This window comes from Cryptotermes secundus, unplaced genomic scaffold (genome assembly GCF_002891405.2).
Source record: "Cryptotermes secundus unplaced genomic scaffold, Csec_1.0 scaffold497, whole genome shotgun sequence".
Taxonomy (NCBI): Eukaryota; Metazoa; Arthropoda; class Insecta; order Blattodea; family Kalotermitidae; genus Cryptotermes; species Cryptotermes secundus.
In genome coordinates, this window is record NW_019730587.1 from 56,032 (window position 1) to 72,983 (window position 16,952).

Genomic DNA, 16,952 nt, shown 5'->3' on the forward strand with positions numbered 1-16,952 from the left:
ATGTATCAAATGTATCAATAACTAATTAATAATTTAATGTACATTTTGAGAAAGGGGCTGGGGGATAGTAGCATTCTTGCCCTGCGAAGACGCCATAGGCCCATTCTTGCTGTTAAAGCACAGGATGCACCATCAACCCACATCCTAAAAATTCGTATGTTCAAAGCGGACGGCGTCACCTTTGCAAAGGCGACTCTTGACAGGTCTTGAGCATAATACGTCTAGTGGAGACCCACACCATGACTATCACAGACCAGAGCGCCGTCAAAGGCGCCATTTGGAATTCATGGCCCAAAGTCGTTAAACGCATACAGTTGATTGGGAGAATAAAATTTAGGAAATAATCTTGATTTTAAACTGCGACGATGAGGGTTATATGGATGATGGGAGTTTTCCGGAGGCTGGATCTGCGAGGAGGCCTCTGCTCTGTGAGAATTCAGTTCCGGGGGACCGCTCTGGTTCTAACTTTTGGTATATACGGATGCGAACATGCGTCATTTCGACTAAATTTGAAATTATATAAGACCATTCCGAGCTACTTGACTTAACAGACTGGCGTGCAGGGCACAAATACTTGACGGTGATGGTAATAATTAAGTGGATTTACTAGTTAAGATTGCAGCAGACTAAATCAGTGTATCCGTGTTTCAGTGTGTAATAAATAATCATTCTAAATGCGAACTGTCGTCTAGTAGTGGTGGATAGCGTGTAGCGTCAGTGTCCTTCCTGCCTGACGAAACAAGGTCTGTTATGGCCCCAGGATAAGATCTACAGCCCACCGAATCCTGAGCACAGCCAGTTCCCTCCAACCAACCCTTGCCCAGAAGGCACAATCCCTAATTGTAAGAACATGTACTCTGTGCTAACTGGAGCCCAACATCAGGCTTCTTACCCCCCTTAATCTATAACCCCACAGTAACAAAGGGTACAGACAAACGGATCGCCCTTCGACAGTTACTGACAAGGCAGCAGTTAGCGCAGTTAGTGCCCCAGTGAAGATCCACTGCAGCTGAGTGCAACGCGGCGTCCTCCGTTCTCCCAGAAGGGCCCCTCAAAACGGACCGTTACAAGTGGCGCCCAATTAGCGAAAAGTACGACAGCGCATCAGAACTGTTGTGTTATACGTACAGTTCCTAATACTGATTGCATATGTATACAGCAAAATATCACACATGTGCAGCAAAGTAGGCAGCAGGTCACAGGATGTTTAAGAAGTTCACCACCTACTCGAAGTGTGATTTCAACATAATGTCTTATCAATCCGAACATGCCCCAACGTTCCATTTTACTATAATTTACACTGTATAATGGATATTCCAGTCATTAAGTACACTGCTTAAGCCTTTGTAGAAGTGCCCTCTGGCCATAAAACATGTTTTACTAAAACTATAAGTTAAGGTCTGGAATTTTGTTCAAATATATCCTGTGTGGTCAAGATTTAAGGAAGTACGCCTCTCAAAATGGCAGTTCAGCCGCAACAGCCCAGTGCGACATGAAGACGACGAAAACAGGAAATTAACATTTATATAAGGCAATTTAAATCATGGAAACATCGTTTCCTAAAATGGTATAAATTCATACTGTTTTGGGTTTAAAATGTTTCAAATGTTGTCATGTATCGGGATTTTCATGACTAATAATAATAATGGATTCTGGATTTTATGATTGGATTTATTGGCACTTCTTTACAATTACAGTTAATTACGGTAGCTGACAATCAATGGCTGCCCAAGACTCGCTCCATTCCTTGCTGGACTGCGAATGTCTTCTCTTCTGCGTGACTGGCTCGGTTCTGATTTACGGGTCGGCCACTGCTTCAGCTTCCGCTGTCCGCTGGTCAGCGCTCCACAGCTGAACATTCAACTACTGAGCTGCCTTATGAATTCTCTTATGAATGAATCTCTTACTGAATTGAATTCGCGAATGAACTCCCTTTTACAACTTCGGGAGGACCAATGAGGCGCCACCACCTCGAACAGTTAATTGTAATTCCGTTGTTATTTGTACTTTGTCCGTTGCTTAGAAACGTAGCAACCTGCTGCTAAGCGACGGAGGTCCCACTTTTGACTGCGTAACCTAGAGATTGTGTTTACCGGAACGTTGTCTAGCAATGGACTATTCCGGCTTTCAGCCGTCATATCACAATATAAGGGAGAACAATGAATCCCTGTATTCTTTATTACATTTGACAATAAAGACATACAGTTAAAGTGAGAAACTATTACAGTGAACACATTTCTGCGACTAAAGTAAAGCCAAAGGCTGAAAAACAAAAACAAAATAAGACATTTTAATATTATTATAACCTGACTAAGCTACCTCAAGCGGAAACGCTTCTGACATGTATTCGGTACGCAATCGGTTCGAATTTCCTTCGGAACACCGAGTATCCGAAGTGACGTCTATCGTTGATTTCTTCAGTCCCTCCACGCAAGTGTCAAGATATACGTCAAAGCAGATCACGGCCGTTTCATTCCATATCATTTGCACTACATTAATCATGCTACTGTAGAAGCTATTATAGTTCGACCCGTAGTTAGACTAAATACTACAACACTATCTATAGTACAGAGAGATATGAAGTACTGTGTCCATTGCAAAGATCCTATAGAATAAAATGGTGAGCTAATTCTGCTGCTAACCGCATCTGTAGTCTAGTGGTCAGAGTTCCTGGCTACAGATCCAGAGGTCCTAGGTTCGATTCCAGGCGCCACCAGATCCTCTGAGAAGTAGTGGGTCTGGAACGGGGTCCACTCAGTCTCCTAAGGATAGTTGAGGAGCTATTTCAAGGAAATAGCGGTTCCGGTCTAGAAAACCGAAATTAACGGCCATGAAGATTCATTGCGCTTACAACGCGACACTCCCTATCCGCTAAAGTTGGTACTAACTTCGTCGACAAGCGCCGGTCGCTTGGTCGGTACAGTTCGCTTGCCAAATAGCCATGGAGTTTTTTTTATAATTCTGCTGCTAGGTGGATCAGCCAGTAATAGTCTGTCGTCAGATACCATTTTCGTGTAACATTCTTATTTATAAGAGTTTCTTAAAACCAGTGTCACCTAATTTTCATTTTCAATACTGATGTTACAGTTAGATTGTAAGTATGCAAAATGGAGTCTTTATCTGAGAGACATTTGTCGGATGCATCTTCTCTCCAAGAGATGATTTATCGGCAATGCTTATGCTTGGATATGTCATCAGGAAAGTCAGATATTTAATGAAACTGCCTCAAATACAGGGGTTATTTATCGTCGGATAGTATGAGAGAATGATGTTCCGTGAACGGGAAAGGGCTGGAAAGAAAAGGAAAGTGACTATCCTGGTACCTGCCCCTGAAAGGACTACAATGAATTATGCGAATTAGGACAGTCTGTTTCCCGACTGTGAGACATTAACTGCCTGATGGTACTCACCGATGGTAAGCGTGTTGAAGATGGTTCCAATAACAGCGAACAGAAGGATGGTACCCAAGTGGTCGAAGAACAGTCGGTTCGGCATGAAGTATCCAGCATCCAGTATGATTGGAGGCAGCATGTACAGGAAAAATGTATCAGGGGTGAGGGGTGAAACGTTCATATTCCCTGTTTGAGTGAGCAGCACACCAATGATCACCCCCACAGCGATCAGCAGGCACGATTCGGGGAAGATTCTAGACAGTTTCGGCGTCATGTGGAAACCTGGAACAAACAAAAACTATCATGAGTTAATGCAATACAAGTACTCGCTTTTAAGTTTTATAGTTAGTTAGACCATTCATAACCTCATTTACTAGATGGAGGCAAATTTAATCATCAGTAAGTTTATTACTTCTACAATAAACTGTCTTCAGTTTATTTCCTCTACTAGGAAACAAAAAAAAAAATTGTCAGGACCACTTAGATGGACACGTTCGTCCCATAACATTCATCGTTTTATTGTCTCGCTTTCCGTACCATCTGGCGATATTGCGTGAGCTTCCACACGATTCGCATCGCAAAACTACAATGATCACATCTTCATGGGCTGGTGTCCCTACAATCCGTTGGCGACCTGCATTCACGTGCTGGAGTTGTTACATTTCTCTTATGGCGTCGCGCTCCATTCGTCGAAAAACATTAGCGTCTGGACGACGTCGATCAGGTTAACATAGCTCGTATTCCCGTTAAGAATCAACGGCTAGACTATTACAGGTACCGAGGGTTAGGAACACGTCGCAGCATTCCGTAATCATGAGATCGCAACTGACCGTGTGTTGTGTGCACCGCGACAAATAGCACTGCCGAGGACGGCAAAGTGTATCTCGAAAAATAAGCATCTCAGGACATACGTTGTACAATATTTCAGATTTGATTTTTAACAAAGAATCACAGTTTGGATAGCTTATGCGCGAATTTCGTTTCGCTCTGTATAAACTTGACGTCTTTAATTCGTTTAAACTTTTAGCATATTCCGCCGTAACTCATGAAATCGTGCTCCGAGGGTAGCAAGCTAGAACACGAGAGGCACGAGTTGCCAAGAGGTTGCCCGAAGTGCCAAACTAGGGAACAAACCAGTAATTCACCGATTTACGATATTACGAGATTTTGTGCTGACGCAAGTGCTCACACCATAAAATATCAGATCATGTGAAGAAAAGAGGTACTCATGAGAGAGAAAATAATGCGTCATAAAGTATCATGAGCCGCAGTTGCGATCTGTACTTTAAGATTATAGTGATTAATCACGTAGAACCAACAAACTGTGAAGCGGCAGGAAGATATACTGCCTTCTAAGACTAATATCCAAAGGTGAAAACAACAGAAACAGAACCTTATGTCACTTCTACGCTAATATTGAAGTCTGGTTAGATTCCAACACAGAAAAAACAAACTCCGTGATTTCAGTCCGCAAGCGAACCATACCGACCGAGCGACCGCCTCTTGTCGGCGAAGTTAGTGCCAATTTTAGCGCATAGAGGGTGTCACGTGGTCAGCGCAACGAATCACCACAGCCGTTAATTTCGGATTTCTAGACCGGAGCCGCTATTTCCTTGAAATAGCTCCTCAATCATCATCACGAGGCTGAGTTGACCCCGTTCCAGACCCACTACTTCTCCGAGAAAATCTGGTAGTGACGGGAATCGAACCCGGACGTCTGGATCTGTAGCCAGGAATGCTGCCCACTAGACCATAGAGGCGGTCTTCCAACACAGAAAGAAATGTTAATCTCGTGCAATATCATGAAATTCAACGATCCGGTGGCGTAGAAGAAAAATTTGTTATAATAAATATTAGCCAAGGAAAATATCCATGTGACTGCGATGCTGACGAAGTTGGCTGACAACATGTATTTTTTTTTTTATTGCTAGCGGGGTGGGACTAAGTCCCTTTTACTGCGGCCACTTCTGGCCTATTGTATCAGCCCCACATGATAGGCGAGGGTGACTGTGGAGCAGTTGGTGGAATGAAGATTGGCAGGGGAAACCGAAGTACTCGGAGAAAAACCGGCCCCAGCGCCACTTTGTCAACCACAAATCCCACTTGACCAGAACCGGGATCGAACCCGGGCCGCCGTGGTGGGAAACCAGCAACTAACGGCTTGAGCTATGTAACTACGACTCCTCTATCTGACACTGAACAGAAAAACCACGCAACTGCCGTGAGAACTAATAATCAGACATGAAACTAAGGGACGAATGACTCAGTGAATGGATGGTGGACTGGTTACAAGTTAAGACAGTGCTGATTAAACAAAGAATGTATATAATGGCCATTTAACACTGGATTCCAGATATAAGACTCATGCAGGAATACTAACTTGTGGTCATAATACCCGGAGGGATGACCACGACTACACGTTCTACTGACGAATTATTTTAAGGATCATTTGAAACATTATTCATGATGATTCTTGGTAGGGGACCACGTTCTGAAACCACCACGACAGTGACAAAGTCCAATGCAGAATTACAGTACCACTAGATCAAGACAATGCCAACAGATGTCTCCAGAAGTGACAGTCGTGGGGTTTAAAAGAAGTACACTTGATCGTCGATTTACGATCGACTTCCGTCCTGACGGTCCTGACTGACAGGTCGTAAGTCGATCTGGTCGTATGTCGGCCACATATTTATTAACAGTACTTTTAACCTTTCCAATCTTTTTATCATCTTTATAATTTTATGTAAAAACTTCTATATTTTAATCAACTTTTATTTTTCACTTTTTTTGTGGTCGTAAGTGCGGCCGGTCGTAAGTCGACGACCAAGTGTACTGTATTAAAGGCATGGAAGAGAGGATGAAGGATAAGTTGGGAATGTACGCAGTAAACACGAAAGTGTAAGCTGAGAACGTGACATAATGGAAACTGCGAAGGGCCTGAAGCTAAGACAGACCACGGGAATGGCAAAACTGGCGAAACTGCAAAAATATTCCCTAATGGGGAATAGTCTTGCATCCTAAATCATTTTCCATTTGAATAATTATGGCAACACACCGAAAAGTGTCTAATGTTATGAAATATTACTGTGAAAGAACTGTCTAAAACCAATCACGATTCTTGAAATTTTTTTTAATTCGCATTCCAAACTGAAAAAAAAAATATTTTCACACATGCCTAATATATGCGACTGCTCGATTTCAAATCTCCAAGAACATCACAAGTTACATTTTGAGTAAACTCTACATATGCCTCTCCGTTAATCTCAAGCCTCTTCCGACACACAACAATATGATTGTGAAGAAAGTCGTCTTCTGGGTTTTGGCGCCGTGTATTCTTCGTTTTGGCTGACGTTCCTCCGAAACGTCTCCGTCTCCGAAAAGACTTTCTTCATAGTCATCGCCGTGAAAACCTCAAAACAATATGATTGTTTGCGATTTACATCAGTTTATCAGACACTCTGATTAATTGGGCAATTAAACAGATGTGTTAGTATATCCGATATGACTTTAAACTCCCATACGCAAGGCGTTTCCTCATCTTCGTAGTCTGAAGAATGTTCATGTAAGTAAGTTTTATATACGTTCAGTAAGGCTGTTGAGAATTTCCGCATTGACGTTGGACATCATTATAGTTACACCTTCAGTATGAAATTGCCTTATTAACGAAATATGCAGATCCAATTATAAACGGACTGTGTTCAAACATGTCTTTAATTAATGTGACAGTAGCCATAAAGGTAAAGCTGTCCCTGTGCTCAACGAATTAAGCACTACGTCGTGAAGGCGTATGAGGGAATGGATGCATAGATCCACAATTTCTTGACCTCGGCACCAGTTGGAAGTGAGTGGTCAGCTTCACGCCCCTGCCGCTTTACCCCTGGGGAAAGAGCTCCCGGTTCCCACTGGATAGGAGGTTGGGTGGACCTAAGGCCGGACCGGACGATTTGGAGAAAGAAAATTCTTAACTTTACCGGGACTGGAACTCCGACCCCTCTGTCGTCCAGGCCGTAGCCAGTCACTATACCGGCTGAGCTACTCCGGCTCCGGCAGTAGCCATAGGCCATTCAAAAACAGCAACAATGGATGCATAAATGTGAATAGGTTTAATCGTCTTTTATTTTAATGGAGAGCTTTATTCTGAAAAATTAAATTTTGGGTTTTGTTGACAACTATTTTTAAGAAAACGATTTATCTGGAATTATATGGATTCTGTGTTAATATTTTGACTCTGCCGTTAATTTCAACGGAGCGTTTTCTAGTTAAAGTACATGAAGTCTGAACACTTGTTCTATCCCTAAGTTCCATGTTTCACTAACAAAATTCAAACATCTATTTCAGATGTGCAGATAAAACGGGAAGAATTCTGTGCTGAAGGCGGTGACTATGAACAGTACCGTCATCTGGATTGTAATGCTGTGTATTTCAGAGATATTCAGATGTTTCTGAAGAAAACATCGTCTCCATCTTCAGGGTACAAGAGTAAGCCAACAAGAACGAGCAAAAGCAAGCGGAAAGCTGAGTTTCTTCGACTGTGTTCTTGCTTGGCTTATCCTGAAAATTGAGGAGATATATTCATCCAAAACGTCGATCTCTTTCCAACTACACGGAGGGACAACCCATAAAACGTACTCTTCAAAGAAAATCAATTTAGCTAATTCGGTTTCTCAATTCTGATATTGACATCGGCGGAAGTGAAGAGAGTCTCTCCCTCTCTCTCGCTCTCTCTCTCTCTCTCTCTCTCTCTGGCGCTACAGCCCTTTGTTGGACCCTGGCCGCTTTTTCAGTTTCTTAACCTTATACACAGTCGGTAAGACTCCTTGGACGGGGGTCAGCCTGTAGGAATACCGCTACCTACACATAGAACAACACAAAGAGAATAAACGCACACAGACCTCCACGCCACGAGTGGGATTCGAACCCACATTCCCACCGTTGGAGTGGGCGAAGACGGTTCATGCCTTAGACCGCGCGACCACTGCGATCGGCAAAGAGCGTAGCTGTCGGGCGAGAATGTACGGAATCCTGTATACTGCAGCAGAAGTTCCATAAACCAAGAATGCGTCTAATCTGTTGCGCATTACGCCCGCAGTAACGGCAACTTATCAAACAGTTGAGTGTGGCGGGCTTGTATAAAAATGTGCAGCGCTCACCTCGCCAAGTCTCTGCCCCAGTTTGCTCGTTGGGGTAATGAGGTCAAGTGATGTCACACGAGGGAGCCAGCAATGAGAATGGGGCTTTGTCATGGACAAAACTAGACCGCTGCATAAGAATAGTACAACGGCAGGTCAGTTTCCTTTACAACGCGCTAAACTTTGGATCAAAGAATTTTATTAGCTATTTTCGAATTTACTGTCGAATAAAATGTCTACTTTTATCTCTATTTCAGATTCCTCTACATTCTACTGATAACGCAAGAACAGTGAATGGATTTCTTTAAGATCTGAGTTTCATCATATCCAACGCTGTATGTACTCGTATTTCTATATGTGGTAGCAGTATTGAACGGCCGTGGGGATTCGTTGCGCTGACCACGCGACACCCTCTATCCGCTAAAGATGGCACTAGCTTCGCCGACAAGCGGCGATCGCTCGGTCGTTAGAGTTCGCTTACGGACCAAAGTCACGGAGTTTGTTTATCTGTCTGCTTGGTAACAGTATTTAAGACTACAGTCTTGACCATCAGTTTATTTCCAAAAAGGAAAAACTATGTGAAAATTTCAGGCGATCCATTCAAAACAATATCTTACTAGAAACATCGTTCTGTATTTCAGCATCCCGTTGCAATTGTTCACATTAGCGTCCATTTGTCTATATCCGTCTAAATTGCAACACTTGTATTACACTTCAGTGTATTCTTTAACACTTAACACTATATGTTTCGGCCTCAAAGGGCCATCTTCAGGTGTTTTATTACAGATATTCAATCAAGACGTTGTTAAAACTGCTACATTGTTTCACTGTTCCAATTCATTTTAAAACACCACACCACACGTTGAGGAGGAAACGAAAACCAGGCGCAAATACCTAACGTGAGGAACAAGCTGCCGGGAAAAACATTTTAATATATTTTACGGAAGTGACGACACCCTGAGTGAAGTGAAACAACAAATTATAAAAGAATTTTATCTCGTTTTAATTAAAGGAGGGCTGCAGCGTGTGGTGTTTTAAAATGAATTGGAACAGCGAACCAGTGTAGCAGTTTTAACAACGTCTTGATTGAATATCTGTAATAAAACACCTGAAGATGACCCTTTGAGGCCGAAATATGTAGTGTTAAGTGTTAAAGAATACACTGAAGTGTAAAACAAGTGTTGCAATTTAGACGGATATAGACAAATGGACGCTAATAGAAACATCGTATTGCGCGACAATGTCTGACTGTAACACTGTCAATTGGATTGTTCTACGTATTCATACCAGTTCACAACATTTCCAAAATTGTTCTTCGAATGCTCATTTATGTTTTACGTTCAGTGACGTGCAGGTTATAACGTTTTCTATTTGGCTTCAAATACATCACTGCATAGGATAACAAGCCGGTCACAGTAGCCGCGCGGTCTAAGACATGAACTGTCTTCGCTCGCTTGGACGCTCGAATCGTCGGTTCGAATCCCACATAAGGCACGGATGTTTGGTGTGTGTATGCGTTTATTCTGTGTTGGGCATTGTCCTGTCTTTAGGCAGCGGCCTTGAGACGGGCTGTAGTTCAACCATCTGTGAAAAATGATTAGGGAACTGAATAATAGGCCACGGCCCTGAATGGGCTGGAAGAGCCACTGAAAAATAGGATAACAATCGAATGAAGCTGCTTATGGATATACCACACCACCGCTACCTCATGCAGGAGATGAACAACACAAGCATAAATAAAAAATACACATTTTGAAGGCGAAACTATTTAAGATATGTGAAGTAAAAAAGTAAAGCAAATCTATCGCTGTAACAGGCCTTGGAGACCCATAGGGTTGTGAGACGTCGAGGTTCCCACATTTTCTAGACAATCGGCTGACAGATGGCGATGAGGTTGTCAGCCTTACGCGCCGGTGCCCCGTTACCCCCAGGAAGATTCCTGGTACTCATTTCTGTTACAGGCTGAGTCGACCCTAGGGCCACAGTGTGGCTGGAAGGATAAGGTCAATTGAAAATTCCAATGATCTCATCAAGAATCCAACCCGCGAACTTCCGGCTTGTAGCATAGTGCGTCAACTAACTACACTACGGTGTGCCCCTTTAAAATTGGCAATGTAATGAAATTTAGAAAGTTGCATTTTAAAAAACACTAAATTTTGTTCGAGCCGAGGTTCTCACGGCGGCGAATGTGAAGACTGCTATCTCCTGGTACGTGAAGCCGTGTAGTCTGGTAGATGTTTTCTGATGTTCCTTCGAAATACAAATGAAAATCTACCAGACTATACGGCATCACATCCCAGAAAACAGCTATCTTCGTAAGAATACATTTTGTTGAAAAGGTCAATACCGATAAAATTTCTCTGGAATCTGATCAGCTAGACTAATGATGTTCTGCGCACACGGCGCCACAAACATCTGCACCAATAAACTAAGCTGATTAAGAACGAGGCACATTAATCTGTCGCCATACGGGCACAGTAATGGCACCGGTTATGACTTCCGTGTTCGGACGAAACTGTCGGGAACCCGTCTCGATAAGATGAGTTATATAAATTGTAGGGGCATTTTCTCCATCAAGTTGATGGGCAATGTCAAAAAACTTGGATTTTCTTTGATGACCGCACATATGCGATGGCAAACTGCTTTGGCATATGTTACTGCTCAAAGTTTATAGCTAATCCTCGCTGATCTTATTAGGACGATAAAAACAAAGAATATGAGATAGGCGGGGCATGTGGCATGCGTGGGACAGAAGCGAAATGCAGACAATATTTTGGGTGAGAAAACTCAAGAAAACAGACCATTTCGAAGATCTAGACTTAAGATGAAAGAATAATATTAAACTAGATCTTATAGGATTCATTTGGACCAGAGAAGACACAAATGATGGACTCTTGTGAACGCGGTAATGAAATTTCGGAATCCATGAGATGCTGGAGTTTTCATGCCTAGCTGAGCAACCATTAGCTTTTTAAGAATTCTGCTCGTGAAGGTGGTTAGACCGACACAGAGAAAATGCCAATTTTAATTTTATAAGTCCCGATGTAATTTGTCGGCACATCCAGAGCCAATCTGAGGTCGTTAATCATGCAACGAAGAGTTGTCTTGCATCTCGCAGAGCTGCTGACATGTAAAGACGATCGTTCAACGATGCAGCCAAGTTCCAGAAGTTTCTGACGGCGAAGCAGGAACAACATTTTATCTTCTGCAAGCCAGACGCAAACTTATCGGATGGTTCACACACTATCAGTTGGACATACCGCTCTCTGACGTGAGGTAAGTAATTTAACTACAAACAATATAATAGGAACGACAATCGGGACAGCTCTACGTATATTGTTGCTGCTTGTACGGTGTTTCCATCTACGTGGTAAAGAATCTCTTCTAACCGACATTTTAACCATAAGACAAAGGAAGCCGGTTCCTTCGAAATGTAAATATCTACCAGAGAGCACGTCTCCACATCCCAAAGACAGTAATATTCATAGTCAACATCGCTAGAACCTCAAATACGAGTATGACAATATTTTGGAACGCTTTAAGATTTTTTTGAGGCATATTTTTTTCGTCACTGATAGATTGTTCTCTTCAGCTCGTCTCCACACTCGATCCTCGCTATGAATCATTCCAACAGATGGCAGGCAGCGACCTCAGAACACACTGCATCAGTATGACTCGTGGTACATGCGAGTTGATACTTGTACTGAAAGGACTGAAAAAACGTCTGAAACAAAAAGTAAGCGAAATTTATTTCTAGAAAGTGACAGAAGCACCCTTGTCTGGTTGGTTTCCGAAAGAAAGAAGAATCCATGTACAAATTAAGCTGAGAAATGTTGTATACTTAAATTCACATCATTTAAACCTCTGTCATCAAAACATTCAATGCGACAGTCGAACATTGAGCTCACAGTGTGCAACAGTACTGCTACTGATCTGTGGTCGTCAGCTTTTGTGAAGATCACACGAGGACTCTGTGAATTGACAGGTAAACGAGGAACCACTGCGCGACGGAACGTGAAATGTGATATGACAACACAAATATCTTAAGTGGAATTGTCTGGTGATTTTCGCAACGAAGATTTGCAAAAGAGCACTTGACTAACTTCGCTATTTGTCTGTTCGGCTGTCCGCATATAAAAACTCGAAAACCGCTTAACAGATTTTCATGAAATTCAGCACTACAGAGTTCTGTTAAAATTTGTGGAGGCATTCAAATTTTGGCTAAAATCGCACATCAAGGGAATTTTATAGGAAGACTGACATGCGTTTTTTCCGTGCATGAAGCGTGCGTTACTAGATGTTTATTGAAGCGAAAAATGCTTTGAACAAACGCTGCAGAGAAAAGTTGACACACATTTTATGCCCAGAACAGTCGCAGTAGTGTAGCTGGTTGAGGCACCATGCTATAAGCTGGAAGTTCGCGGTTCGAGACCCGATGAGGTGGATTTTTCAAGTTACCTAACATTTCCAGCCGCATTATGGCCCTGAGGTCGACGCAGCCTCTAAAAGAAATGAGTACCAGGAATCTTTCTGGGGATAAAGGTCGGCCAGCGCTTAAGACTGACCTTACCATCTGTGAGTCGATTGTCTAGAAAAAATGTGGGAGCCTCGACGTCTCACAAACCTATGGGCTTTCACGGCCTGTTACAGGGATAGCTTTACCTTTTTACCTTTTACAGTTTTCCGTAATTTCTACAGCTTTTGACATAATTAATGTATGAGAACGAACGCGCGAAAACTGTTTGTTACGCTAAGTGTTCGTTTCATAATTTATTCAATTAAAGTGACCGGAAACACTCTTTGCAATATATTTATACACTAATCTTCGGTCTCATCGTCAAGTACGTTTCAATCCCTCCAGGGAAATCCTTGGCCGAGGCTTCGAACTACAGAGACAATTGAGCCGGGTCACAACGCAGGCACTTACTCTCTGGCTTCTCCCTGCCGAGGCCAGGGTTCAATACCAGAGTACTGCATGCGTGATTTGCGGTTGATAACATCACACTGCGGTTATCCCTGTAAATTATCATTCCCCCAATGATTCACGACCATGTTTCATCAAGGGTTACAACAATAGATTCAATTAAACTTGAAATACTAAGGCCCTGAATGTTAACTAACTAACTAATTAACTTCGTGGAGCTGAACTCTTCTAGAGAAGCCGAAAGTCGCTCAGTCACTCAAAAACGTCCCAAAATTTTATGGGACCTGAAGGTTTATCACCGTGTTCGCAAGAACACTCTACCGGTCCGTATCTTGAACCAGATCAATTCAGTCCTTACCACCCCATCCTATTCCCATTTTAATATTAACCTCTCACCTACGTCTAGGTCTTCCCAGTGGTCTCTTTCCTTCTGGCTTTCTCACCAGAATCCTATATACATGCCTCTTCGCCCGCATGCATACGGCATGCCCTGCCCACCTCATCCTCCTTGGCTTGATCATGCTAATTATACCTGGAGAAGAGTACAAGTTATGAAGCTCCTCATTATGCAGTTTTCTCCAACGTCCTATCACTTCATCTCTCTTCGGTCCAAATATTAGCCTCAACACACTGTTCTCAAACACCCTCAGTCTATGTTCCTCTCTTTATATCAGAGACCAAGTTTCATACCCATACAAAACCACAGGCAAAATTGTAGTTTTTGTATATTCTAATTTTTATGTTTTAAGACAGCAGACAAAAGGTTCTGGACTGAATGGTAACAAGCATTATCCGAATTCAGTCTCCTCTTAATTTCCTCCTGAATCAGGTTTTGATCTGTTATAGTCGTCCCAAAATATTTGATCTGTGCCACATTTTCAAAGGATCTATTATTAGCTGTCTTTATGTCATGATTTTGCCCTGCACTCTGGTGACGAGACAGCAACATGTGCTTACTCTGTGTTTACGTCTAGACCAACCTCCTCACTAGCGTCAATTAAACTTTCTTATTTTTGCTTTATGGTATCTGTATTACCTCCAAGTGGACTGACATCACCAGCACAGACTAGCAGCTGATTTGTGGATTACGTTTTGTTACGAGTTGCAAGAGTTCAATAAGTCTAATTACCCATTCAAACCCGGTGTCTAGTCGCTAACATGCAACAATAGACTTCAAGGGACTGAGGGCTGATTTTATTCTGTTTCTCGTCTTTTTTATGTAAATTTTGTTCATTATTTTCAGCATACTACATGGAAATGTCATATAGTCAATGAAGTCTAGTGGCACAGCAGTTACTCCCTTCTACGGAGAGAAGGCAAGGCATGTGATAGGTATAAATGGTCGACCTTGAACATAAAACTCCGTGGCCTGTAGTCCGCAAGCGAACTATACAGACCGAGCGACCGCCGCCTGTCGGCGAAGTTAGTTCCAACTTTAGCGGATAGAGGGTGTCGCGTGGGCAGCGCAACTGATCCCCACGACCGTTAATCTCGGTTTTCTAGACCGGAGCCGCCATTTCCTTGAAATAGCTCCACAATTATCCTCACGAGACTGAGTGGGCCCCGTTCTAGACTCACTATTTCTCAGAAAATCTGGTAGCGCCGGGAATCTAACCCAAACCTCTGGATCTGTAGCCAAGAACTCTAACCACTAGACCACAGAGGCTGTCCGACCTTGACCATTATTTTTTTTAATTCGTGAGGTAGAGTGGTTTTGATTCTACTTGACACGTCGGCCACGAGTAGACCTTTGCACCAGCCAAGGATGACGCATAGGAGACTTTAAGGGTTCTCATAATAATGTATAACACTCGGGATTCCTGGGGTTTTGGACGTCGTCCATCGCCCTGTATTCTAAAGTACAAAAAAGATCACAATTTTTTGGAAACTGGAACTGTTTCCGTCCTCAGGTGAGGGGTGGGAGACATTTACTCTGCTGAGTCCGCTACAAAGTGATTGATATTAGCTGTTCGTGTGTCTCCCACCCCTCATCGTTCTCTTGTGTTCTTTAGAATAGCGGATGATGGACAAAGTTAAAAAAACAGTAAACGCAGATAAGAGAGTCGTGCAGAACAGATACTGGAATGAGAATTGACAGGGGAAACCGAGGCACTCGGAAAACTCCTGTTCTAGTGCTATTGAATCTACCACATATCTCATATGATCTGGCCTGGGATGGAACCCGAGCTGCAGAGGTGGGAAGCCAACCTTGACCACAGTATTGCTGATTCAGAGAGTGTACCATCTACAAGCACGAGACTTGTCCGATAATGCTGCCATGTTTTTAGCTGGGCGCTGGTAATTTGCTTCGCCTTTTCCTCATTGCAGAGAGTACATTTTGCATGACGCTACGCCATTAAGTCTAACGGTAATTAAGGGCTAACGTTTCCCACCAGATCTACAGATACGTTGTAAATATAGACATCAGGGCTTCTGGTCTTTCTCCCCCCCCCCACCCTGCTCTTAAACCTGTCTCACTTCTTGCGCTGTCCAGTGGTCATAATAAAATAATGGGACAGTAAACCGCCTAAGTGGAGCCAGATAAACAGAACAGGAACACAATTACGCCGTCTATTGTTAACGTCTGAGCAAGCATGATCTCGGCGTGGGTGTTTCTGTTCGCGTGGCATTACTCGGTCAGCTCAAGGTGCTTCACGGTTTGCCTACATCTCTTCAAACACTTCAGGCGCCCCCTCTGTTGCTTTATAACTAGGGACCGGATTTTAATGCAAATGCATATTCCTTTCTTGCAACCTGAAAGTATGCTCGTTTGGATATATGTATGAATTACTTCATTTTTTAAATTTTGGACATGGTTTGATGGTGCATATAAATGCATATTTTGCCTGTTTTATGAATAAGCATCATATTTTCGAAGATCTCTATTTATACTGCATATTTCCTTTTTAAAATATTTATCATATATATTTTTTAATTTTATGTTCAAATTTTCAATCACTGTCAGTGTATACCAATTTTCTCTCCCGTATTAGAATATGTTGCATATTTGACTCAACATTTCGTCATGATTCATGTTTCTGATGCAGTACCCAGGACGGGACTTCCCCGATCCCTCTACTCGTAACTTGCCTCATCCGCGTACCATCAAAGTGGCCGCGAAGAGATTAGTCGGAAGTGTCCACATGTAGCCGCTATCAACGTAATACTATTCAACCGATAAGGGACTTCACTTATTTATTTCCGAAGTCTCCATGAGGTTCGTTACGCTGCTTCGTTTGAAGCTCGGGGTCATTCACATTAGTGGTGACTAGTCTGTAGTCAAGTTTGTTTAGCTTTCTGCAGTCAGCCAGTACAGCCAGTAAAAAAAACTTTCGTTTTAGTCTCTGTACAAGAAACCTAAAGGTGGCGTAATGATGACCGGAAAGTGTCGGTAAAGTAAAAAAATGTTATCGACAAAAATTAAATAAAATGTTATATATTTTGATGGCACACGTTAATTACCAATAAGAAAAAATTAGAATCTTGAGGTGTGTCAGTAAAATG

The 16,952-nt window shown here is 42.5% G+C and overlaps 1 protein-coding gene across 5 annotated transcripts in view; it reads right to left on the bottom strand.

The window, feature by feature from the left end:
• LOC111866361 (sodium/hydrogen exchanger 3) overlaps nt 1-16,952 on the bottom strand; it is a 212,844-nt gene that overhangs the window by 46,296 nt on the left and 149,596 nt on the right. For all 5 annotated transcript variants that reach the window (XM_023855231.2, XM_023855230.2, XM_023855232.2 and 2 more), the window contains one exon: nt 3,411-3,674. In XM_023855231.2, the coding sequence (XP_023710999.1) occupies nt 3,411-3,674 (264 nt within the window). The remainder of the gene's footprint in view (nt 1-3,410; nt 3,675-16,952) is intronic.